The 26,561-nt window shown below is 44.4% G+C and overlaps 1 protein-coding gene across 3 annotated transcripts; it reads left to right on the top strand.

The window, feature by feature from the left end:
* The first annotated feature begins 759 nt into the window (after positions 1-759).
* LOC125446980 (ATP-sensitive inward rectifier potassium channel 12-like) lies at positions 760-26,561 on the top strand. 3 transcript variants are annotated; one of them, XM_059640775.1, is made up of 3 exons: positions 760-1,118; positions 3,650-3,747; positions 23,626-26,561. In XM_059640775.1, the coding sequence occupies exon 3, from the start codon at positions 23,734-23,736 to the stop codon at positions 25,030-25,032; it is 1,299 nt and encodes a 432-aa protein (XP_059496758.1). In that variant the 5' UTR covers positions 760-1,118; positions 3,650-3,747; positions 23,626-23,733; the 3' UTR covers positions 25,033-26,561. The 3 variants fall into 3 exon arrangements, with proteins under 3 accessions (XP_059496758.1, XP_048376999.1, XP_048376997.1); XM_048521042.2 differs by lacking the exon at positions 3,650-3,747; XM_048521040.2 differs by lacking the exons at positions 760-1,118; positions 3,650-3,747 and adding an exon at positions 22,632-22,738.

Here is a 26,561-nt window from a genome sequence, read left to right as displayed (position 1 = left end):
TACACAGAATTTTACTTTCAGTAACGATAAATTCTACTGAGAAAGAAAGAGCTGAAGAGGAGGACACACTGCCTCTGGGTGGTTAAGAATTTTAAGAGAAATTCAGCAAAAATTCAATGTAGGTGTCAAATTGGAGGAAGTTTTAGAAACCAGAAAATGATGGCTAAAAAGAGGTAAAAGGCAAAATTGGATTGAGAGAGAAAATTAGCAAGAAATATAAAATCAGACAGTAAAAAATTCTACAACTTCAGAAATAGGGAAATACTAGCAAAATTAAGCTTAAACAAATAAAGGGTCTTCATTTTAAGGCAGAGATGAAGGGAATATTCTCTCAATGGGTTGTTGGCGTCTCCCAAACAGTAGAGAAGACTGGGTCATTATAAAGGTTCAAGGATAGGGTAGAGATTTTTCATCGACAAGGGGAGTCAATGGTTATAAGGAAGCGGCAGGTAACTGGAGTTGAGGTCACAGCCAGATCAATCTTGAGCTTATTGAATGGTGGAGCAGGCTTGAGGGGCCGAAAAGCCAAACCTTGCTCCTATTTCTTCTTATCTTGTATTGTTATAATTGGTGCCTGACATGAGCTCGACTATAACACAACCACATTTCTTAATAACATTGAATCATAGTAATTGAATTAACAACTTGGATTGGTTTCAATGTAATCCCATTTCGCCTCACGGACATGGGAATGAATCCAGCAGCAGCTGGTTTATGTTCATGTTGTAAGCAGATTCTCTTCAGTGAGTCTTGAAGCATTTCACTGAAATACAAGGTGCTCAGAATGAGCTTTCCCTCTCCATGAATTCTTTTTGGTTTTGTTGGAAGTAGTGGCCAGTTAGCATTTCTGAATGTCGCGTCTTACAAGGTTCAAGTCTCTGTTAGACCAGTACCAGTGTTCACTCTCTTCCCACAGGACTCCCTCCCTATTTCTCCATCCAGAGAGTTTTAGGGAACCTGGCTGGAACTGAATGTGGGAAAGCACAAGTTCAGCATAGACAGATTGGGAAAGAAACCCAGGGCAGAGTGCAGACCCGAACGGAAGCAGGAGGTGTACTCAACAAATCCAACACTGCAAAGAGAAAAAAAAACCAAGGAGTAACATAACAGCAGAGCAGGTACGTGAGTATTTGATGAATGCTACTTGTCTAACACTGTAAATAGTGGGTAGAGTAACGATGGGATCTTAGGCTGCATTTCCACAGCTCCTACAGAGCATCACAGTGGAACAACTAGTGCATACTTTTATGACAGATGTGCGAGGGGTAGCATAAAGGTTACTGTCGAACTTCGTAAAACACTAGTAAGACAGCAACTAGAGTATTGCATGCAAGAAGGATGGCATTGTACAAACTTACACGGATGTTTCCAGGAAGGTTTAGTTCTAGGGATGAGGAAAGGATAGCTTTCTTTGGGTGGGATTGAATGGAGGTGAATAAACAAATGAGGGTCCATGATGGAGGGGACTGGAAGGATTGCTTTCCCCTAGCTGTGATCTCAATGGCCAGGAGTACAGACTTAAAGAGATTGGCAGAAAGATTCAGGCGCATCGAGGAGAATATTTTGTTTTAACCTAGATAATGGAGCTGGAGAAGACCATAGAGGCAGACACACCAATCACATTTAAAAAACACCTGGCAATATATTTGAGGTATTGTAATGCACAGAGCTGTTGCACAAGAGTTGAAACTGTGATTGGGCAGAGAAACGGTATTTTGGCTAGCATAGAGATGGTCAACTTCTGAGAGTTCACTATACCAGCTGCTGCATTCCCTGCTCTTCACCTACCCAGTTGCAAGATCAGGGTAGGGAAACTCCCAGGGGTCACTGTCTGCCCTGAAGCTCTGTAGCTGCCAATTGGCTGTCAATAGTCTGGAGGCCAAGGGTCACCCTGTTGGGGGTAGGAAGGCACTCTGTCATGTTGATTAATCAGAGGCTGGCAGCTCTCTTCAGTACCAGTAGCACCAGTGGACATGGTGGTAGCGAGTTTTGAGAAGATTTGTAGCTCAGTTTGAGGTTCTGGATGTGAGTTTGCTCGCTGAGCTGGAAGGTTAGTTTTCAGACGTTTCGTCACCATTCTAGGTAACATCATCAATGAGCCTCCGACGAAGCGCTGGTGTTAAATAGAAAGTGGGACATAACACCAGCGCTTCGTCGGAGGCTCACTGATGACGTTACCTAGAATGGTGACGAAATGTCTGAAAACTAACCTTCCAGCTCAGCAAGCAAACTCACATCCAGGACATGGTGGTGGTCACTGTCAGTACTCCACCCACAGGGAGGTGGGTATGAGATACAGTTGTTTGTAAGGGTATGGGGTTAAGGTCAAGGGTTACAGGGGGCCAGGCTTTGAGAGGCCATTGATGAGGGAAACTTAGGGTTAACCTTGGGAATGCTCCCTTCCATGGGCCATGGGAACCATACCCTTCCCAGCAACAGGGAAAGCTCCCACCTGGTTGTTGGTGAGGGTCTGGGGTCCCCCAATTTAAACCAGATGGCTGTGCAATGAGCCTCTTCATTGTGTATTAAATGCAGATCCTAGCTCTTGCAATCATTTGACGCTGAAGGAAGCTGCACATGATTAAATTTCATGTCACTATGCCCCTAGTAGATAATGGTGGAGTGAGATAGTCAGTTGGCACATCATCCTGGACACCCACAGTAACTAAAGAGCATCCCACCCCAGCCCACCTAGCCTGCACAACTTTGGATTGCAGTGCCTTTAGGAAACCCTCACAGACACAGGGAGAATTTGCAAATGCCGTGCAGTCACCTGAGGGTAGAATCAAACTGTGGTCCCTGGCGCCATGAGGTAGAAGTGCTAACCACTGAGCCACCACAGTGCAGCAGTTCCTCAAAGTTACATTGATTTTTGTTGGAAAAGTCAAGAAATCTGAGTTTTTGTTGATTTGTTGTTGTCACACATACCAAGATACAGTGAAAGTTGTTGTCTTACATGCTATGCAGGCAGATCGTACATACAAAGTGCATCAGGTAGCAAAACAGAGTGCAGATTGCAGTGTAACAGCTGCTGACAAGGTACAGAGAGAGGCTTCATTTAACATTTGAGAGGTCCATTCAAAAGCCTGATAGCAGTGGGGAAGAAGCTGCTCTTGAATCTGTTCATACTTGTATTGAACCATTTATATCTTCTGCCCAATGGAAGAGAGAGGAAGAGAGTAGACCTGGGGTATGAGGGATTTTTGACTATGTTGGTTGCTTTCCTGAGGCAGTGGGAAGTATAGGTAGAGTCAATGGACAGAAGGCTGGTTTGCGTGATGGACAGAGCTATGTTCATGACTCCATAGTTTCTTGTGGTCTTGGGAAGAGCAGTTGCCATGCCACGCAGTGATACATTCAGATAGGATACTTTCTATGGTGTATCTTTCACAGTTGGTAAGTGTCTTTGTGGATGTGCCAAATTCCCTTAGCCTCCTGAGAAAGTAGAGACTTTCTTAGATTACAGGAAGGAGATAGAGTGCTTGGTGCTATGGTGCAATGACAACAATCTCTCGCTCAATGTTGGCAAAACAAAAGAACTGATCATTGATTGGAAAGAAAGGAGGAGGGCACACCCCTATCTACAGGAACTGAGGTGGAGAACATCAAGTTCCTAAGAATGACGATAACTAACAATCTGTCCTGTCAGGGCCTTCATTTTCATCAGTGAAGGAGGAGGAAACAGGAGCGAGAGCACAAGAGTGGTGTCTCCCATCTTTCCACCTCCTCTAACCTAAGAATAAAAGGGTAAGTAAGCTATTCTCTAATTTTTACAAATCTTTCAGGGTAGTTTAAATTTAGAGGGGATGGCAGCCAGGGCAGTGCAATGTTCCTCCTGCAGGATATGGGAGGTAAGTGTCAACAGCAATGACTCTAAGGACTTCACCTGTGGGAAGTGCACCCAGCTCCAGCTCCTCAAAGACTACATTAGGGAACTGGAGCTGGAGTTGGATGAACAGAGGATCATTTGGGAGGCTGAGGGGGCGATAGAAACGAGCTACAGGGACATAGTTACCCCGAAGAATTAAGGCAGTTGGGTGACAGTAAGGAAAGGGAACGGAAGGAAACAGTCAATGCAGGGATCCCACGTGGTCGTTCCCCTCAACAATAGGGAGTTAGGTTGGAAGCTGAAGCCCAAGACAAACAGGGTAGTTATCTCTGGATTACTACCAGTGTCACATGATAATGAAGTAACAAATAGGGAGAGAGTGCAGCTAAACATGTGGCTACAGGGCTGGTGTAGGAGGGAGGGCTTCTATTATGTGGATAATTGGAGCACATTCTGGGGAAAGTGGGACCTGTACAGTAAGGATGGGTTGCACCTGAATTGGAAGGGCATAAATATCCTGGGAGGGAGAGATAATGGGAACTGCAGATGCTGGAGAATTCCAAGATAATAAAGTGTGAGGCTGGATGAACACAGCAGGCCAAGCAGCATCTCAGGAGCACAAAAGCTGACGTTTCGGGCCTAGACCCTTCATCAGAGAGGGGGATGGGGAGAGGGAACTGGAATAAATAGGGAGAGAGGGGGAGGCGGACCGAAGATGGAGAGTAAAGAAGATAGGTGGAGAGAGTGTAGGTGGGGAGGTAGGGAGGGGATAGGTCAGTCCAGGGAAGACGGACAGGTCAAGGAGGTGGGATGAGGTTAGTAGGTAGCTGGGGGTGCGGCTTGGGGTGGGAGGAAGGGATGGGTGAGGGGAAGAACCGGTTAGGGAGGCAGAGGCAGGTTGGACTGGTTTTGGGATGCAGTGGTTGGGGGGGAAGAGCTGGGTTGGTTGTGTGGTGCAGTGGGGGGAGGGGACGAACTGGGCTGGTTTAGGGGTGCAGTAGGGGAAGGGGAGATTTTGAAACTGGTGAAGTCCACATTGATACCATATGGCTGCAGGGTTCCCAGGCGGAATATGAGTTGCTGTTCCTGCAACCTTCGGGTGGCATCATTGTGGCACTGCAGGAGGCCCATGATGGACATGTCATCTAGAGAATGGGCGGGGGAGTGGAAATGGTTTGCGACTGGGAGGTGCAGTTGTTTGTTGCGAACTGAGCGGAGGTGTTCTGCAAAGCGGTCTCCAAGCCTCCGCTTGGTTTCCCCAATGTAGAGGAAGCCGCACCGGGTACAGTGGATGCAGTATACCACATTGGCAGATGTGCAGGTGAACCTCTGCTTAATGTGGAATGTCATCTTGGAGCCTGGGATGGGGGTGTGGGGACAAGTGTAGCATTTCCTGCGGTTGCAGGGGAAGGTGCCGGGTGTGGTGGGGTTGGAGGGCAGTGTGGAGCGAACAAGGGAGTCACGGAGAGAGTGGTCTCTCCGGAAAGCTGACAGGGGAGGGGATGGAAAAATGTCTTGGGTGGTGGGGTCAGATTGTAAATGGCGGAAGTTAACGGAGGATAATGTGTTGTATCCGGAGGTTGGTAGGGTGGTGTGTGAGAACGAGGGGGATCCTCTTGGGGCGGTTGTGGCGGGGGCGGGGTGTGAGGGATGTGTTGCGGGAAATACGGAAGACGCGGTCAAGGGCGTTCTCGATCACTGTGGGGGGAAAGTTGCGGTCCTTAAAGAACTTGGACATCTGGGATGTGCGGGAGTGGAATGTCTTATCGTGGGAGCAGATGCGGCGGAGGCGGGGGAATTGGGAATAGGGGATGGAGTCCCTCTTCCGCACCTACACAGGCCCCAAACCCCACCTCTTCCTCCGGTACATTGATGACTGTATCGGCGCCGCCTCTTGCTCCCCAGAGGAGCTCGAACAGTTCATCCACTTCACCAACACCTTCCACCCCAACCTTCAGTTCACCTGGGCCATCTCCAGCACATCCCTCACCTTCCTGGACCTCTCAGTCTCCATCTCAGGCAACCAGCTTGTAACTGATGTCCATTTCAAGCCCACCGACTCCCACAGCTACCTAGAATACACCTCCTCCCACCCACCCTCCTGCAAAAATTCCATCCCCTATTCTCAATTCCTCCGCCTCCGGCGCATCTGCTCCCACGATAAGACATTCCACTCCCGCACATCCAAGTTCTTTAAGGACCGCAACTTTCCCCCCACAGTGATCGAGAACGCCCTTGACCGCGTCTTCCGTATTTCCCGCAACACATCCCTCACACCCCGCCCCCGCCACAACCGCCCCAAGAGGATCCCCCTCGTTCTCACACACCACCCTACCAACCTCCGGATACAACGCATTATCCTCCGACACTTCCGCCATTTACAATCTGACCCCACCACCCAAGACATTTTTCCATCCCCTCCCCTGTCAGCTTTCCGGAGAGACCACTCTCTCCGTGACTCCCTTGTTCGCTCCACACTGCCCTCCAACCCCACCACACCCGGCACCTTCCCCTGCAACCGCAGGAAATGCTACACTTGTCCCCACACCTCCTCCCTCACCCCCATCCCAGGCCCCAAGATGACATTCCACATTAAGCAGAGGTTCACCTGCACATCTGCCAATGTGGTATATTGCATCCACTGTACCCGGTGCGGCTTCCTCTACATTGGGGAAACCAAGCGGAGGCTTGGAGACCGCTTTGCAGAACACCTCCGCTCAGTTCGCAACAAACAACTGCACCTCCCAGTCGCAAACCATTTCCACTCCCCCGCCCATTCTCTAGATGACATGTCCATCATGGGCCTCCTGCAGTGCCACAATGATGCCACCCGAAGGTTGCAGGAACAGCAACTCATATTCCGCCTGGGAACCCTGCAGCCATATGGTATCAATGTGGACTTCACCAGTTTCAAAATCTCCCCTTCCCCTACTGCACCCCTAAACCAGCCCAGTTCGTCCCCTCCCCCCACTGCACCACACAACCAACCCAGCTCTTCCCCCCCACCCACTGCATCCTAAAACCAGTCCAACCTGTCTCTGCCTCCCTAACCGGTTCTTCCCCTCACCCATCCCTTCCTCCCACCCCAAGCCGCATCCCCAGCTACCTACTAACCTCATCCCACCTCCTTGACCTGTCCGTCTTCCCTGGACTGACCTATCCCCTCCCTACCTCCCCACCTACACTCTCTCCACCTATCTTCTTTACTTCCATCTTCGGTCCGCCTCCCCCTCTCTCCCTATTTATTCCAGTTCCCTCTCCCCATCCCCCTCTCTGATGAAGGGTCTAGGCCCGAAACGTCAGCTTTTGTGCTCCTGAGATGCTGCTTGGCCTGCTGTGTTCATCCAGCCTCACATTTTATTATCCTGGGAGGGAGGTTTGTTTGAGCTATATGGGATGATTTAAACTAGATTGGCAGGGGGTGGGAAACCAGATTTTTAATTCAGAGGACTCAGCCTTTCAACAGACACAACAGGCAATGAGATTGTTAATAAAGAAATGCAGTTGATGGAGCATAATTGTGGACAATGGGATGGTTTGAAGTGGGTATACCTCAATGCCAGAAGTATCGGAAATAAGGTGGATGAACTTGGAGCATGGATCAGCACATGGAACTACGATGTTGTGCCATTGCAGAGGTTTGGGTTACTCAGGAAAAGGAATGGTTGTTGGAAGTTCCGGGATTTAGATGCTTTAAAAAATATAGGGAGGGTGGTAAAAGAGGTGGGGAAGTGGCATAACGAGTCAGCATCAGTATAGCAGCTACTGAAAGGCAGTTCGAGAATGATATGTCTACAGAATCTGTTTCGGTTGAGGTCAGGAACAAGAAAGGAGCAGTCACTTTGTTGGGGCCTTTTTACAGACCCCCTAATAGTTGCAAAGAAGTGGAGAAGCAGAATGTGAGGCAGATACTGGAAAGGTGCTGAAAACACAGGGTCGTAATCATGGGTGACATCAACTTTCCAAATATTGATTGGAAACTTTTTAATTGTAGTAGTTAAGATGGAATGGATTTTGTCCAGTGCCTTCAGGCAGGGTTCCAGACACATTATGTTGATAGACCAACATGAGGAGAGGCCACTTTGGATTTGGTGCTTGGCAATGAACCGGGCCAAGTATTAGACCGGTTGGTAGGAGAGCATTTTGGCAGTAGTGATCATAACTCTGTTACTTTTACAATAGTCATGGAAAAAGATACAGCAGGGTAAGGTTTATAATTGGGGGAAGGGTAATTATAATTCCATTAGGCAAGAACTGGGTATCGTAAAATGGGAACAGATGCTCTCAGGGAAGACCACTATAGAAATGTCAAGATTGTTTAAGGAATGCATACTGGGTGTGATGAATTTGTTTCTCCACAGCAGGCAGGGAAGATGCGGTCAAGTGAGGGAGCCTTAGTTCTCAAGACAGGTCGAACGACTAGTTAAGAGGAAGAAGGATGTTTATGTAAGGTTTAGGAAACAAGGATCAGAAAAGGCTCTAGAAAGATATAAGTTAGCCAGGAAGGAGCTGAAGAAAGGACTTAGGAGAGCTATGAGGGGCATGAGAAAACCTTGGCAAATAAAGGAAAACTCCAAGGCTTTTTACACATACATGAGGAATAAGAGAATGACCAGAGAAAGGGTAGGGCTGATCAAGGATTGTGAAGGGAATTTGTGTACGGAGCCTAAAGGGATAGGAGAGGTCCTTAATGAATTCTTTTTGGTATTCACAACTGAGAGGGACCTAGTTGCAGGGGAGGACAGGGTGAAACAGGCTGATAGGCTAGAGTAGGTGGATGTTTGTCAGGAAGATATACTAAGAATTTTGAGAAAGTTGAAGATAGATAAGTGCCCTGACCTGATGGGATTTATCCAAGGATTCTATGGGAAGCAAGGGAAGAGACTGCAGGGCTGTTGGCAATGATCTTTTCGTCCTCACTATTGGTGGATATAGTGCTGGAAGATTGGAGAAGGCAAACATCATTCAAAAAAGGGAAAAGAGATAACCCCGGAAATTACAGATCAATTACTTCAGTGGTGGGCAAATTATTGGAAAGGGCTCTGAGAGATAGGATTTATGATCACTTGGAAAGGCACAGTTTGATTTGTGATAGTCAGCATGGATTTGTGAGGGGAGATCATGCCTCACAAACATTATTGAATTCTTTGAAGAGTGGACCAGTCACATAGATGAAGGTAGAGCAGTGGATGTGGTATCCATGGATTTAAGTAAGGCGTTTGATAAGGTTCCCCATGGTAGGCTCATGCAGAAAGTAAGGAGACATGGGATAGGGAGAAATGTGGAAGATTGGATTCAGAATTGTCTGACCCTGAGAAGACAAAGGTTGGTAGTGGATGGAAAATATTCAACATGGTGCTCAGTTACGAGTGGTGTACCACAAGGATCTGTCCTGGGTCCTCTTCTATTTGTGATTTTTGTGAATGATTTGGATGAAGGTGTGAAAGGGTAGATTAGTAAGTTCGCGGACAATACCAAGATGGATCAAGTTGTTGACAGTACGGAGGACTGTTCTAGGTTACAAAGGGACATTGATAAAATGCAGAGCTGGGCTGAGAAGTGGCAGATGGAGTTTAACCCTGAAAAGTGTGAGGTGATTCATTTTGGAAGAACAAACTTGAAAGCAGAATTCAGGGTTAAAGGAAAGATTCTTGGCGGTGTGAAGGAGCAGAGGGATCTTGGGGTTCATGTTCATAGTTCCCTGAAAGCTGCCGCCCAGGTGGAAGTCCAATTTGAAGAGGAGCTTTTGGTAAGGGCCCTTTGCCAGAAGTAGGGTTGGTGACCAATTCACAGAGCATCTGCAGTCTGTACGCTCTAATCAATACCACCTTCTGGTTGCCAGCCATTACAACTCCCCTTCTCACGCCCTTGGTGACACGTCCATCCCGGGCCTCCTCCAGTGTCACAATGAGGCCTCACAAAAATTGGAGGAATAACACCTCATATTCCATAGCCCAATGTCCTCATCATAGAATTCACTAGCTTCAAAATCTCTCCACCCCTGGCCTCACTCCATGTCCAGCCTTCCCTCTCATTCCCAACACATAGACCTGACACAATCCTATCCATTTTCCTTCTCACCTACCTGCCCCACCCTTCTCATTGACCAATTTCCACAGCCCCTTACTTGCATCCACCTATCACCACCCACCTACCTGCCCCCAGCTTTACTCCCCCCTATTTATTTCTGAGTTCACTTCCCCCCTCCCCAAATCTGATGAAGGGTCCCAGCTTGAAATGTTGACTTTCCTGCTCTTCTGATGCTGCCTGACCTGCGGTGCTCCTCCAGCTCCACACTGTATTGAGTAAGATATTTTCTAGCTGTCAGAACTGAAATTAAGTTGAAGACATCGAGCTCGGACTAAGTTGAAAACTTTCTCAGCTGTCCCAGTTGAACTGGAAATAGTCAGTTAAGAAAGAAACACACATTCCCTAAGTTTTTATCCCAGCCGGTGGCAATATTGCAGGGTGAGATAAGAACATTACATAGAACATTACATTAGAACATTTTAGAGCATTAGAACATTTAGAACATAGAACATTACATTACAGCACAGTACAGGCCCTTCAGCCCTCGACGTTGTGCCGACCTGTCATACCGATCTCAAGCCCATCTAACCAACACTATTCCACGTACGTCCATATGCTTATCCAATGACAACTTAAATGTACCTAAAGTTGGCGAAGCTACTACAGTTGCAGGCAAAGCGTTTCATTCCCTTACTATTCTCTGAGTAAAGAAACTACCTCTGACATTCACCCCTCAATTTAAAGCTATGCCCCCTCGTGCTCACCGTCACCATCCTGGGAAAAAGGATCTCCCTGTCCACCCTATCTAACCCTCTGATTATTTTATATGTTTCTATTAAGTCACCTCTCAACCTTCTTCTCTCTAATGAAAACAGCCTCAAGTCCCTCAGCCTTTCCTCGTAAGACCTTCCCTCCATACCAAGCAACATCCTAGTAAATCTCCTCTGCACCCTTTCCAAAGCTTCCACATCCTTCTTATAATGCAGTGACCAGAACTGTACGCAATACTACAAGTGCGGCCGCACCAGAGTTTTATACAGCTTCACCATAACCGCTTGGTTCCGGAACTCGATCCCTCTATTAATTAAAGCTAAAACACTGTATGCCTTCTTAACAGCCCTGTCAACCTGGGTGGCAACTTTCAAGGATCTGTGTACATGGACATTGAGACCTCTCTGCTCATCTACACTGCTAAGAATCTTACCATTAGCCCTGTACTTTGCCTTCTGGTTACTCCTACCAAAGTGCATCACCTCACACTTGTCTGCAATAAACTCCATTTGCCACCTCTCAGCCCAGCTCTGCAGCTTATCTATGTCTCTCTGTAACCTACAGCATCCTTCGTCATTCTCCACAACTCCACCGACCTTAGTGTCGTCTGCAAATTTACTAACCCATCCTTCTACGCCCTCATCCAGGTCATTTATAAAAATGACAAACAGCAGTGGACCCAACACCGACCGTTGTGGTACACCACTAGTAACTGGTCTCCAGGATGAACATTTCCCATCAACTACCACCCTCTGTCTTCTTTCAGCAGGCCAATTTCCGATCCAAACTGCTATATCTCCCACAATTCCATTCCTCCGCATTTTGTACAATAGCCTCCTGTGGGGAACCTTATCGAACGCCTTGCTGAAATCCATATACACCACATCAACCGGTTTACTCTCATCTACTTGTTTGGTCACCTTCTCAAAGAACTCAATAAGGTTTGTGAGGCACAACCTTCCCTTCACAAAACCGTGCTGACTATCCCTAATCAATTTATTCTTTTCTAGATGATTATAAATCCTATCCCTTATAACCTTTTCCAACACTTTAACAACAACTGAGGTAAGGCTCACTGATCTATAATTATCAGGGTTGTCTCTACTCCCCTTCTTGAACAGGGGAACCACATTTGCTATCCTCCAGTCATCTGGCACTATTCCTGTAGACAATGATGAGTTAAAGATCAATGCCAAAGGCTCGGCAATCTCCTCCCTGGCTTCCCAGAGAATCCTAAGATAAATCCCATCCGGCCCAGGGGACTTATCTATCTTCACCTTCTGAAGGATTTCTAATACCTCTTCCTTGTGAACCTCAATCCCACCTAGTCTAGTAGCCTGTATCTCAGTATTCTCCTCGACAACATTGTCGTTTTCTAGAGTGAACACTGTTGAAAAATATTCATTTAGCGCTTCCCCTATCTCATCTGGCTCCACACACAACTTACCACTACTATCCTTGATTGGCCCTAATCTTACTTTTGTCATTCTTTTATTCCTTAAATACGTATAGAAAGCCTTAGGGTTTACCCTGATCCTATCCGCCAACAACTGCTCATGTCTCCTCCTGGCTCTTCTGAGCTCTCTCTTTAGGTCTTTCCTGGCTACCTCGTAGCCCTCAAGCACCCTAACTGAGCCTTCACATCTCATCCTAACATAAGCCTTCTTCTTCCTTTTGACCAGAGATTCCACCTCCTTCGTAAACCACGGCTCCCGCACTCTACAGCTTCCTCCCTGCCTGACGGGTACATATTTATCTAGGACACACAGGAGCTTTTCCTTGAATAAGCTCCACATTTCTAATGTGCCCATCCCCTGCAGTTTCCTTCCCCATTCTATGCTCCCTAAATCTTGCCTAATCTCATCGTAATTGCCTTTCCCCCAGCTATAATTCTTGCCCAGTGGTATACACCTATTCCTTTCCATCACTAAAGTAAACATAACAGAATTGTGATCACTATCTCCAAAGTGCTCACCTACTTCCAAATCTAACACCTGGCCGGGCTCATTACCCAGTACCAAATCTAGTGTGGCTTCACCCCTTGTTGGCCTATCTACGTACTGTGTCAGGAAGCCTTCCTGCACACTCTGGACAAAAACTGACCTATTTATAGTACTCGAACTATAGTGTTCCCAGTGAATATCTGGAAAGTTGAAGTCCCCCATGACAACTACCCTGTCTCTCTCACTCCTATCGAGAATCATCTTTGCTATCCTTTCATCTACATCTCTGGAACTATTCGGAGGCCTATAGAAAACTCCCAACAGGGTGACCTCTCCTTTCCTGTTTCTAACCTCAGCCCATACTACCTCAGTTAACGAGTCCCCAAACATCCTTTCTGCAACTGTAATACTGTCCTTGACCAACAATGCCACACCTCCGCCCCTTTTACCATCTTCTCTGTTCTTACTGAAACATCTAAATCCCGGAACCTGCAACAACCATTCCTGTCCCTGCTCTATCCATGTCTCCGAAATGGCCACAACATCGAAGTCCCAGGTACTAACCCATGCTGCAAGTTCACCTACCTTATTCCGGACGCTCCTAGCATTGAAGTAGACACACTTCAAACCAACTTCTTGCTTGCCAGTGCCATCTTGCTTCCCTGAAACTTTATTTCGGACCTCCCTACTCTCAACCTTTTCTATAGTCGAACTACAATTTTGGTGCCCATCCCCCTGTTGAATTAGTTTACTGTGGCCACAGTAAAACTTGGCTTGATAGAATATTTGTTTAATTGTTGGAGTCGGTTAACATATTCAGATGAGACTACCAATGTTCTTGAAGATTTAACTTTAACTTGGAAGAATTGTAAACTATGAGGAGAACACTTTGGAACTCCAGAAGGACAGACATGGTAGTGGGATAGACAGACAGGTGGAAGATAAGGTTCAGTGCAGAGAAGTATGAGATGCTACACTTTGGTCAGATGAACATTGAAAGACGATATACAATAGGGGATGCAATTCTAAGAGGGGGATAGGACCACAGGGACCTGGTATATATATGCACAGGCCATTAAAGGTAGCACAGGTGGACAGAGCAGTTAATAAAGCATACAGTATTCAGTGCAGAAGAGACCTGCATCCCAATGCTGGACCATAAGCTGCACTAAATTTACACTAGTCTCATTTCCCAGTACCTGGCCCATAGCCTTAGAGGTTATGACATTTCAAGTGCTCATCCACATATGTTTTAAACTTTGTGAGGTTTCCTATGTCAATGACCCTCACTGGCAGCTCTATCCAGATTCCCACCAACTGCTAGATGAAAGACGTTTCCTCAAATCACCTCTAAACCTCCTGCTTTTCTCATTTAAAATTGTTATTGACCCTTCACATAAGAGGAACAGTTATTACCCATTCATCCTGTCCATCCCCTCATAATCTTATACATCTCTATCATTTGCTTTTCTCAAATGTCTCTGCTCCGAAGAAAACAACATGAACTTACCCAACCTCTGTTCATAACTGAAATGTTCTATCCCAGATAACATCTTGGTGAATCTCCTCTGTACCCACTCCATTGCAATTACATCCTTCCTGTAGTGTTGTAAGCAGAAATACACACAGCTGTGGCCTAACGAAAGTCCTCTACTGCTCCAACATCACTTCCCTGCTCTTATCTGTACCATGACTGATAAAGGCAACTCGCAAATGTCTTTAGCCTACTTCGCTGCCCTCTGGGATCTGTGGACAAACACCACAAGATCCCTCTGAGCTTCCTAGGTTTTGCCATTCATTGATTTATTTTCCCTATGTTAATAGGACCACAGCACACAAGAGTAGGAAAGTGATGTTGAACTTGTCCAAGACACATGTTAGATATCAGCCGGAGTATTGTGTACAAGCTGTGGGCATCACATTATAATGTGAATGCATTTCAGAGAATACAGAAGCTATTTACAAGAACAGTCCCAGGAAAATGGAGCTTCAATCATGAGCAGACTGGACAGAGTAGATAGGAAGAAGTTGTTCCCACTCATAAAAGGAGAAAGAATGAGATGGCATAGATTGAAAGTGATAAAATTAGTGTGCAAGCGTATGAGGAAAAGGTAGATTGGGATAAGGTAATGAAGCTCATTTTGAAGAGCTGGTGCAGAAATAATGGGTCAAATGGCCACCATCTGTGATTCTGTGAACATAAGCATAGGTCTATAACACAAAAGAACAAAAAGTCAGTTATAAAAGACAGTTTGGTATGTTTTTAACATACACTTCCTCACACCATTCCTTCCAACAGAACTCTACTCTCTGAGTTTCTCTGACTCCATCGCATCTGTTCTGATGAAGCTGCCTTGTGCAACAGTGCTTCACAACATGTCCTCCTCTGTCTCTTCAACTAAGGATTCCCACTTGGTCAGGCCCTCTAATGTATCCTGTCTATTTCTGCTCTTCCTCTTCCCCTCTCTACCAGAACCAGGTCCCTGGGTCCTCACCTTCCACAAAACAGTTTTTGTATTCCTGGATCACCGTCTGCTATATCTGCCAACTCCAGTCTGCAAACGCATTTTCCTTACATTGCCTTCTCAGCATTCATGAAGGACTGCTCCTACCGTGACAACGAGCCCACTCTTCATTCATTCCTAACAACTCCTTTTCATGCAAACATAGAAGATGTTAGCTTCACAGCACTAGGGACCTGGGTTTGATACCACACTCAGACTATCTGTGTGGAGTTTGCACATACATTCCATGTCTGTGTGGGTTTCCTCAATGTGTACGGTTTCCTCCCACAGTCCAAAGATATGCATGTCCGATAGATTGTTTGTGCTAAATTTCCCAAAGTGTCCAGGCACATGCAGGCAGTGGGAAATGTTGGATTACCATGCTGGGATTGGGATGGGTGGGATGCTCTTCAGAGGATCAGTGTAGATTTGTGGCCCAAATAGCCACATCTAGAGATTCTGTGATTCTACGCAACACCTACCCCTTCACCTCTTCTGTACTAGGGAGATCAAGTGCACAGACTTCTTAAAATTCTTGTATGGTATGCGGCGAGTGTTTGATGTTCGGCAAATGGGCAGCTGGCTCAGACTATTTTGAGGATGATTAAGCATCAACCACATTTCTGTCAGTCTGAAGTCATATGTTGACCAGAATAGGTAAAAGTGGCAGATTTTCTTCTCTAAATAGCATTAGTAAACCAGATGGGTTTTTACAATGTGACAATGGTTAGATGGTCAATATTAGGTTAGCAATACTTTTAACACAACATGTTTTCTTATTGAATTCAATTTCACCATCTGCCACAGTGGAATTTGAACCCATGTCTCTGGAACATGAGCCTGGTGTTTTAGCTGAGTAGGTCAAGTGACATCACCACTATGCCATTGCCTTTCTCAGAAACCATGATCCGAACACCTCTAACCCATCCACAACCACTTCTGAAGAACAGTCCCAACCCAAAATGTTAACTTTCCTGCTTCTGTGATGCTGCCTGGCCTGTTGTGTTCCTCCAGCTCCACGCTGTGTTATCTCTGACTCCAGCATCTGCAGTTCTTACTTTCCCCATTTTAATTCTCCACTTTGGCTCCTCTCTGACCTCAGCTGGCTCCAATGTTGTAATGAAATCCATTGTAAAATCAGAATGGTGTCCTTCTTCTCAGCAGTCCATGGCCTCTGGGCTCAATGTAAATTCAACAGTTTAGATCATAACCTTTGTATCTATTTTGTTCTGTGCGTGGTTTTCCCTTTTTTTGCAGGAATGCTCTACATCAGGTGGTTAATATGTAATAATTCACACGTCTTTTGGAAATAAACTTTTATCTTTGCTATATCCATCACCATTCTTTTTGACTGTTGGTATCATTATTTCATTTGTTATACAATCACCCTACCTTTCACCCAATCAAAGATCTTCTCCTTTGCTCTTCGTGACTTGACTGCTTACTTACTGTTTAATGTGCCCAAGATTCGAGGATATCAAATTAACGTACACCAGTATCAGAGGTATCAGACAGACGGGTTAATTTTCCCTGAATTCAGACTGTATCAGGCAGAGGGGTTTATGTGCCTCGATGTTGGAAGGTTTCAGAAGGGTTAATGTGCTCCAGTGTCAGAGTACATCAGACAGAGGGTTAAATGAGCCTCAGTATCTTAGGATGGGGTTAAAAGATTAATGTGCACTGAGGACTGTACTCAGGGTTAATGGATGTCATTGTTGTAAAGAAAGACTGTTTGTAGTTGACACTGTGTGGAGGAGATTAATCTTACTTCATGTATTCATCTCTGGGAGCAAACATATTTGACACATTCACCTCCAATCTTGCCCAAATGAGATTGTTAGTGCTGCCTGTTCTGCTGAATCATTTCATATTTTAAGAAGTGATTCTGGGAATTGAATCTTCCTCGTCAAACAGTATTGTGGTTGAAGTTTCAGTAATTCTACCTCCTCCTGAATATAATTCACTACAGGATGCTATTAGAAATCTTCCATCATGACCTGATTATGTCATCCTCAGTTATTGTAGTAATATGGACTTGTTGGCAACTTTTCCAGTTGCTGATGGCTCAATTTTTCAAACCATTTTCACAGTTGAGTTTCAACCTTATGCCTCTCAATACAAAGTGGGATTTCACTTCAGATACATGGTCCTTATCTCAGCTCATCAGCTGTTGAAACCTCACCGATGCTTTTACAATCACGGGATTGGACAGAATCAGCATGGATTTGCAAAAGGTAAATCATGCTTGACAAATCTATTGGAATTTTTTGAGGATATGACTAGTAGAGTTGATAATTGACAGCCAGGGGATGCAATTTACTTGGATTTCCAGAAACTATGTCGAAAGACTGGCCAGACTCAGGCTGTTTTATTTGGAGCAGAGAAGGTTCAGGGAGGACATGACAGATGGTTATAAGATTCTGAAGGGTATGGATAGGTTGAATAAAAAGCAGCTATTTGCCTTTGTTTAGAGGTCAATAAGAAGGGGCCATAATTTTAAGGTGAAAGGCAGGAGGTTTAGAGAATTTTTGAGGAGCAATATTTTCACTTGAAGGTCTGGAAAGCATTGCTGGGAGGAGATGAGGTGACAAACCTCACAACCTTTAAAAAGTACTTTGATAATTATTTGAAGTTTCATTGCATTCAAGGCTACGGGGCTAGCGTGGGTAAGTGGGACTACTGTATTTTTGGCTGTCCAAACATGATGGGCCAAAGGCCTTCCTCCGTACTGCATGATTCTATGAAGGCTTTTGATAAGGTCCTTTATAGATGATGACCATGTAAGATTAAAGCACATGTGCTAGCATCGATAGACACCTGGTTGGCCAGCAAGAAGCAAAGATTAGGTGTAAATCTTCCTAATCCAAAGATTAGGGGTAATGTTTCTGAGTGGCAACCAATATTAGTGGGGTATGCAGGGATCAGTGCTTGCACCCTAGCAATTCACAATATATGTTAATGATTTAGATGAGGGATCTAAATGTAATATTTCGAATGTGTGCAGACAACACAAAGCTGGGTGGGTGGGTGAACTGAGAGGTTGCAGCAGAGATGCTCAGTGTGATTTGGACAGACTGAGTGAGTGCGAAAATGCATAGCATACAAAGTAAATGTTGATAAATATGAAGGTATTCACGTTGCATACAAAAACAGGATGGTAGATTATTGTCTGGATGGCAATAGATTGTGAATGTTGGAGGCGTAACAAGATCTGGCTGTCCTTGTATGCCATGAAAGCATGCAGATGCAACAGGTGGGCAAAAAGGAAAGTGGTATGCCGGCCTTTATAGTGAGATTACAGGAGCAGGGATGTCTTGCTGAAATTGTACAGGAGCTTGGAGTATTCCACACCTGGATTATTGTGTGCAGTTTTGGTCACCTTATCTGAGGTAACGAAGTTTTGGTGATGGTGAGATTGCAACAAAGATCTACCAGACTGATTCCTGGGATGGCAGGACAGATTTACGAAGAAAGACTGGATTAGATAGGATGATTTCACTTTAGTTTAGAAGGATGAGAATCTCATAGAAACCAATCAAACTTTAACAGGACCAGGAGGGTAAATGCAGGAAGGGCATTCCCAATCACAGGGGAGAACAGAACCAGAGATCACAGAATAAGGATACGGGACTGAGATGATGAGTAATTTCTTTACTGAGAGAGTGGTGAGCCTGTGGAATTCGCTGAAACATAAAGTGATTGAGGCTGAAACCCTATTTTCAAGAAGGAGTTAGACGTATTTCCTAGGGATCAAAAGGATATAGGGAAAAGTAGAAAAAGAGTACTAAGATAAGTGATCAGCCACATCATATTGAATGGAGGAGTGGGCCAAAGAGCTGAATGGTCTAATTCTTCTCTTCATGACTATACTTCTGTTACAAAAATAGAAGTTGTTGGAAAAGCTCAATAGGTCTGGCAGCATCTATAAAGAAAGTGTCAGAGTTAACGTTTTGGGTCTGGTGACTGTTCCTCAGAACTTCCCCAACTACCTTTCTGTGTTTCACACTCTCACCTTGAATACTTCAAAACAACTCTGTGCAACCTCCCATCGGTTGTTCAGGTAATAAGTCTGAAAGGGTTAATTTTCATGTTACTTTGGTTCCATCCATTGTACTGATATCGTGGTCTGTGGGTGAAAGCAAAGAGCTTGAATTTCAGAGGGAGTAGATGAAACTGGAAGTCACTGCCTGTAAGGGTGATATAGCTAGAAATCCTCATAATGTTTAAGAAGGATTTAGATGTGCATTTGCAATGCCAAGGCATACAAGGCTATGGATCAAGTGCTGGAAGATAGTTGTATTTGACTGACGGACACGACGGGCCGAAAGGCCTTTCTCAGTCGGTGTCTATAATTCCTGAAGGTCCTAGTCATTAGGTCTGAGATTGAGTGCGAGTCTGTGTCAGATAGAGACTGAGTGTGAGTCTGTGTCAGATAGAGAATGAGTGTGAGTCTGTGTCAGAGAGAGATTGAGTGTGAGTCTGCGTCAGAGAGATTGAGTGTGAGTCTGTGTCAGAGAGAGATTGAGTGTGAGTCTGTGTCAGATAGAGACTGACTGTGCACTTGTGTGAGAGAGACTGTGTCTGTGTCAGAGAGATTGAGTGTGAGTCTGTGTCAGAGAGAGAATGAGTCTGTGCCAGATAGAGACTGAGTGTGAGTCTGTCAGAGAGAGACTGAGTGTGAGTCTGTGTCAGATAGAGACGGAGTATGAGCTTGTGTGAGAGACTGAGTGTGACTCTGTGTCAGATAGTGACTGAGTGTGAGCTTGTGTGAGATAGGCTGATCTTCTTTGCAACTGTCCGAGAACCAATGATAATTTTTCTTTTCCCTCATTCCCTGCAGTTCTACATTACATTTGTATCTATGTTCGCCAGCTATGTTCCTGTTCTTCCCTTTCACAGTTCTCTTCGTCTTTTCCAGTCTCTCCAGGTTTTACTGCCCTTCTCATTCTCATTCCTTAGTTAATATCTAATTTCCGCTATCCTTAGTGACCTCGTCAGTATTAAGAGTTTGATATAACCTCAATTTTTTTTTAAATTTAATCTCCTTATAGAAGGATTATGAGATTAATCAAAGTGGCCGAAGACCATTTATATATGTGGGCTGGTCTCTCTTGTCTCCTTTGAATAGCTGTTGGGAGGATATTGGCAGTTGATATGCACATCGAGAGCTGAAGGAGGTGAGGGTGGGTGAAGGGGGTGAAGGGGGTAGGCAGGAGTGATGGTGAAGTTTGAGGGTTGAAGGGGGTAAGGTGCCAGAGATCACCCTACACGATTGGCAAGGAACAATGTTGCAGTAGCATTTGAGGCAAATAACTTGTCTGAAGTCGAGTGCAGCAGACAATTTTATCAGAGTTCACCAAAATTCAGGGGCTGCATTTTTGTACTGTCTTGCAGATGGCAAGCTGCTTTTAATGAACTGATGTTTTCTGGAATTTTGAAAAACAGTTAAAAGAGGCCACCCAAAAGTCTGTCACCCATGATTAGGACTCATGAGATTGGAGGTAACATATTATCTTGGCATGAGGATTGATTAATGGACAAAAGAGAGAGGAGGAATTAAAGGCTCATTTGTGACTATGAGGTACCAGGAGCAGTATTGAGACTTAAGGTTCTGACAGTCTTGATCAGTTATATAACTGAAGGGATGGTGTAGAACGTATCCAAGTGTGTTGCTGACAAAAATGAAGGAGAAAATTAATCAAAGAAGAGGATAGAAAGGGACAACAAAAAGCCTTATACCGATTGAAGAAATGGTTAAGAACAGATGGTACACAATGAAGTGTGAAGTGATGCACTTTGGCAGAAAAACAAAAGGCAGAATACTTTTTACACAGTGAGGAACAAAAGCCCGCTCACTTTCAGATGGATTTCGGTGTTCGTGTACATGAATCACAAAATGCATGGTGTTGGGGGATGGAATCTTTGGCACACCTGCTTAATATTTCTGTTCTCTTAGTTGCCACCATGTTTAAAACCTTTCTCTCCACATTTTGCTGTGTGCCAGCTGCTTTTCCCTCGCAAACCTCCTTGTTCCCTAGCTTCACTTAATATTCAGGCCCTAAAACAATCTTTTCCATTTGTGACAATGTCTTCGCCAGTTCCATGGAAGGGGTCACCACTGGCCTCTCCCGGTTACTGACATACCAACAGATGAACTTTTGCAACAGCCTTACTCCACAGAATGAACCAGGGTAGAATGTATGGAGCCTTTAAAAGTGTTTCATTTCCCTTACTTACATTCTGGTTTTTGCCACTTATATTTAGCTTAATTTTTGTCAAAGTTTTGTAGCAGCAGGAGGAGGCCATTCAAAGGCAACTAGGAACAGACAGTAAGTATAAGTCACAGTGACAGCCACATCCCATGAACAGCTAAACAGAAGAAAATGTGTTAATCTCCTACTGCTCATATGTAGACATTTTCTCATCTCATTAATCAGTATCCATGCTCAAATTTTTTGATAATGCTGCTGGGCCTCGAACTCCCCAAACCAATAAACAGCCATTGAGTCATAAAGCACAGAAGAGGCCCTTTGGCTCATTGAATCTGCACCGACGGTAAATACCACTAAATGTGCACTAATCCTAATTTCCCGTGCATGTCCCACATCTTTGAAAGTTCATAGAATCCTTACAGAGTGGATTCAGGCCATTTGGCCCATCAAGTCCACACTGTTTAACGAAAGAGCATCCCAACCAGACCCAAACCCCCACCCAATCCCTGTAACCCTGCATTTCACATGCCTAATTCACCTAGCCTGCACATCCCTGAACACTAACGGCAATTTAGCATGGCCAGTGCACCTAGCCTGCATATCTTTGATATGGGAGGAAGCCAGAGCGCCCAGAGGAAACCCACATAGTCAAGAGGAAAATGTACAAGCTTCACACAGATAGTTGCCCAAGGCTGGAATCAGATCTGGTCCCTGATACTGTGTGGCAGCAATAATAATCACTCAGCTACCGTGTTGTCCAAGATCCAGAGCCTTGAGTCACTGGTTCTGCAGAGTTTCCAGTTTTTTATTGATTAGGACACACTGCAACGTTTCCTTTTTAAGGCCAAAGAGGAAGAAGTGAGAAAGGAGATGAAAAGGAATGAAGTAAGATAAAGGAGATGAATAGGTGGAGAAGGAACGGAGCAGAAAGAGATAGAAGAAGAGAGGGAAAGGAGAAAGAAGAGAAATGTGTGAGGAGAGGGGGAGTATGATAGTGTGAAGAGAGAGGAGGAGAATGTGAAGGGAGAGGGAGGAGGGAGAGATGAATTGAGAGTGAGGAGAGCGGGCAAGTGTGAACACAGAGGGGAGAGAGGGAGAGATAAACAGGGAGTGAGAAGAGGGTGAGGACAGCAAGGAAAGAAGTGGATGAACAGAACAAGCAGAGGGGGACAATGTGAGGACAGAGAGGAGAGAGAGGGGAGAGAGAAATGAACAGAGCATAAGGAGAGGCAGCAGCAGATATTCAAACCTCTGACAGGTTCCCTTTACATAAACCAATTAAAACGTACTCTCTGACACTGTCAATCAGAGATTTCAAACTGCAGGCTAATCTGGGATCTGTCTGCAATGTTGTGAATTGTGTCTGGAAAATCTGCAGAGCAAGTGGAGTTGACATGTCCTTGTTTTTACCTTTTGAGGTAACTGTAGGGAAGGACACAAGTGGAGCAGGTAAAGGTAGTAGTTTGGTTTTGTGAAGCAGTGACTGTGTGGAATCAAGGGCATAGCCATCTTCCTGTATCTCCCAGTAACTGCCGCTCTCTATGCCATCTCTTTATTTATCTGTTTCGGCTTTGTCACAATTGATTTATTTTCTATTGGAACATAACATTTTTGCCGTTGTCTCTTTAGCAGAATATTTCAGAGATATGTTTCTAAATTTCTTCCTTTTGGTAAAGCAGACTTTACAGTCAGTCTATTTCTGATACTCTCCAACTCTGTTGCAAACAAGACACTGTTGCTTTAAAATAATAGTCATGATTTGAACTGCTAAAGAGCCTGTGAGATCCCATAAATCATCTCCCTGTTACCAGGGAAGCCTGTGGAAATATTTATGGGTGCTTCTTGTGGTAGTGCATAGTGAAATAGGGAGATGGAAAAAGGAAAGAAATGGGAGAGTGTGACAGTGCCCAGGGAGGACAGGAGAGAGTAGTGCAGAGGGAGAAGACTGAGAGAGGAAGAGAGTGACAGGGCTGAGGGAGGAGATGAAGTGTGTGACTGGATTTAGGGAGGAGAGGGAGAATGTGACTGTGCCTATGTAGGAGAAAGTGTGATGGTTTTTGGGGTTAAGCTGGGATATGATTTGTATGAATACATTAGATTTTAACCCCTCTTGCCTGGATATCTGTCATATTTAGATGGGTATGATAAGAATCATGTACTGGTGTGTGTGGTGTGAAGGGTATGCTGTACAGATGGGGTAGGGAGATATGGTGTATTCAGTGGTTATAGTGAAAAAGTAGGTGTGGTATATTGTGTGTATATATGCATCGGTAAGTACTGTGATTAAGGCAGGATAAAATTAAAATTAAATATTGATGCTTCTTTTGTCTTGCCAGGTCAATGTGTTATCATTAGTTCATGGCTGGTCTGACTGTGTGAGGGATTTGGGAAGTTCCTGGAACATTTTTCAGAAGACTTCCATCTAATCTTCTCTCCAAAGACTCATGATCATCACAGCAATGGGTTCAGTAAGGGCCAACCAGTACAACATGGTGTCGTCAGACAAAGATGGCGACAAACTCAGCGTCTCATCAGCTACTAACGAGCAGGACAATGGCAAGATCCAAACGCACCGTAAATGCCGCAACCGTTTTGTAAAGAAGAATGGCCAGTGTAACATCTACTTCAGCAACATGAGTGGCAAGTCGGAGAGGTACATGGCTGATATCTTTACAACCTGTGTGGACACTCGGTGGAGGTACATGCTCATGATCTTCTCCACTGCATTTCTGATTTCCTGGTTGGTCTTTGGTTTCGCATTTTGGTTCATTGCCATGATGCACGGAGACTTGGATAAGTCAAGGCATGAGGAAAGCTTCAAACCATGCATCATGCAAGTTAATGGCTTTGTAGCAGCCTTTCTGTTTTCCATTGAGACACAGACTACCATTGGCTATGGCTTCCGTTGTGTCACCGAAGAATGCCCAGCTGCTGTCTTTATGGTCGTATTTCAATCCATCATTGGCTGCATTATTGACTCTTTTATGATTGGCACCATCATGGCAAAGATGGCACGACCAAAGAAAAGGGCACAAACTCTACTGTTTAGCCATAATGCTGTAATATCGATAAGAGATGGCAAATTATGTCTGATGTGGCGAGTGGGTAATCTCCGAAAAAGTCATATTGTGGAAGCACATGTCAGGGCCCAGCTGATTAAACCTCATGTCACAATAGAAGGGGAGTATCTCCCTCTCGACCAAAAAGATCTTAATGTTGGTTATGATGTTGGATTTGATCGTATCTTTCTCGTGTCTCCCATAATTATAGTCCATGAAATTGATGAGGAAAGCCCTCTTTATGGGATCAGTAAGCAAGACCTGGAGACTGAAGATTTTGAGATTGTTGTCATCTTGGAAGGGATGGTGGAAGCCACAGCTATGACCACACAAGCACGAAGCTCTTACTTGGCTAATGAGATCCTTTGGAGCCACCGCTTTGAACCTGTGCTGTTTGAGGAGAAGAACCACTACAAAGTGGATTACTCACGGTTCCATAAGACTTACGAAGTGCCCACGACACCCAGCTGCAGTGCCAAAGATTTGATGAACAATTCATTTTCAATGGTGCCATTCAACAATTCCTTTTGCTATGAGAATGAGCTGGCATTGCTGAGTCGGGAAGAGGAGGATGAGGAACAGGCAAACCGCATCCTGGACATTGACAACAAATTTGAATTTGACCAGCTGCAATCTACCATCCCATTGGACAGTCTCTCTTACCAAAGAGAGTCTGAAATTTAATCTCAAAGGTGCCATGAAATTGAGTTAAAAACAACTTAGATGCTATGCAGCGTTTAAAATAAAATACAAGCCGGGCATCAAGTGTTGTGACCTGAGGACACTCCCAATGCATTGAGGGACTAGTTTCACAATCAATAATTAGAATGCAAGGAAAATGGCAGGAATGATTTGCGATCAAGGCTGTTCTTTGTTCTCCCGTCTGTTTGAATTCATTGTCGTGAAAGATTCACAATATGAGGCAAGCACGCTTATTTTAAAAACACTGCAAGGAAGTTTTGTATATTCATGCCTGCTGACTATTACAGATAACATTTCAAAAGTCAGGCTTCAGTCAACCTTTCTGCAGCTTATTTGGATGAGGTTAAAAATGTGCTTTAATCAAAAAAAACTATAGAATGTTTGAAGGGTTCTTTTTTGCATCCAGCTTTGTAAATAATGTAATCAAATGATATAGTCTTGGATGTTCACACTTAATCTTGAGAATTAATCTTTCCAAAATTTAAGATGCTTAAAAACAAGGGGAGTTGGTGAATTTGTTGTCTGTAGAAGAACCACTAAGATGAGCCGAGCTAGTAGATGGAAACGTTAGCCTTCCTGCTCCTTTGATGCTGCTTGGCCTGCTGTGTTCATCCATCTCCACACCGTGTTATCACTAAGGTGAGGCATTGTTTTGATGTCTCGTGGAAATGTACAACCCAGAAACAACACGTTAAACCTCCGGCTCAAAGGGTGCTCACCCCTCAAGCTATTTTTTCAATATTTCCATAGCAATGGTATAGAAGTTCTGTTTAACATGTACTTCAGCTAGGGGGGATTTCTGAAATTCTTAATCTGTTTCATATTGTAGAATTAAAGTGGCTGAATCTGACTAGACCAAAATATCAACGACTGCTTTCTCAAAAGCCATCTCCCCAAATCATGAGTCAATATCACAAACACACTCGATTCATTCCAATTGTACATTTCAAATAACATTTAAGATCTCAATTTCTCTCTCATTTAAAACTGTTTACAATGATTCAGTTCTTATGATATATTTTATATTCAGTGACAAACATACCTTCATAAACTAATGTCTAACAAACAGAAAGTTTGTTTAACATCTGTCCCATTCAGCAAAGCAGTAGTACCATACAACACACTAGAGGACATGATTTCGTAAGTATGTCAGTAGCTTGAATAGTCTGTGCAACAGCTCTCCCAATTTTGGCACAAGACCCTAGTTGAAAATATTGCAGGGTCAATAAGGTAATATGCACAACTGTGCATAAATCCTAGTGGTGAGACCATTTGAGGAAGGAAGATCTTCCATGTTTTGCATGGTTATCCAATAGGCTAGACTAGTTTTAAATTTCAGATTTATTAATTGAATTCAAATTTCAACATCTAATGTTATTGCACTTGAACCCATGTCCCCAGAGCCTAGGGCTCTGGATGACTAGTCCAATGATATTTCCATCATCCCCATGTTCAAGTGCCATGCTGATCTTCCAAACTATGTGCCATTGCATTGGCAACCGATCTATAGA

Source organism: Stegostoma tigrinum, chromosome 38 (assembly GCF_030684315.1).
Source record: "Stegostoma tigrinum isolate sSteTig4 chromosome 38, sSteTig4.hap1, whole genome shotgun sequence".
NCBI lineage: Eukaryota > Metazoa > Chordata > Chondrichthyes > Orectolobiformes > Stegostomatidae > Stegostoma > Stegostoma tigrinum.
The sequence above is the reverse complement of the archived record's forward strand: the minus strand, read 5'-3'. Positions and strand labels throughout refer to the sequence as shown.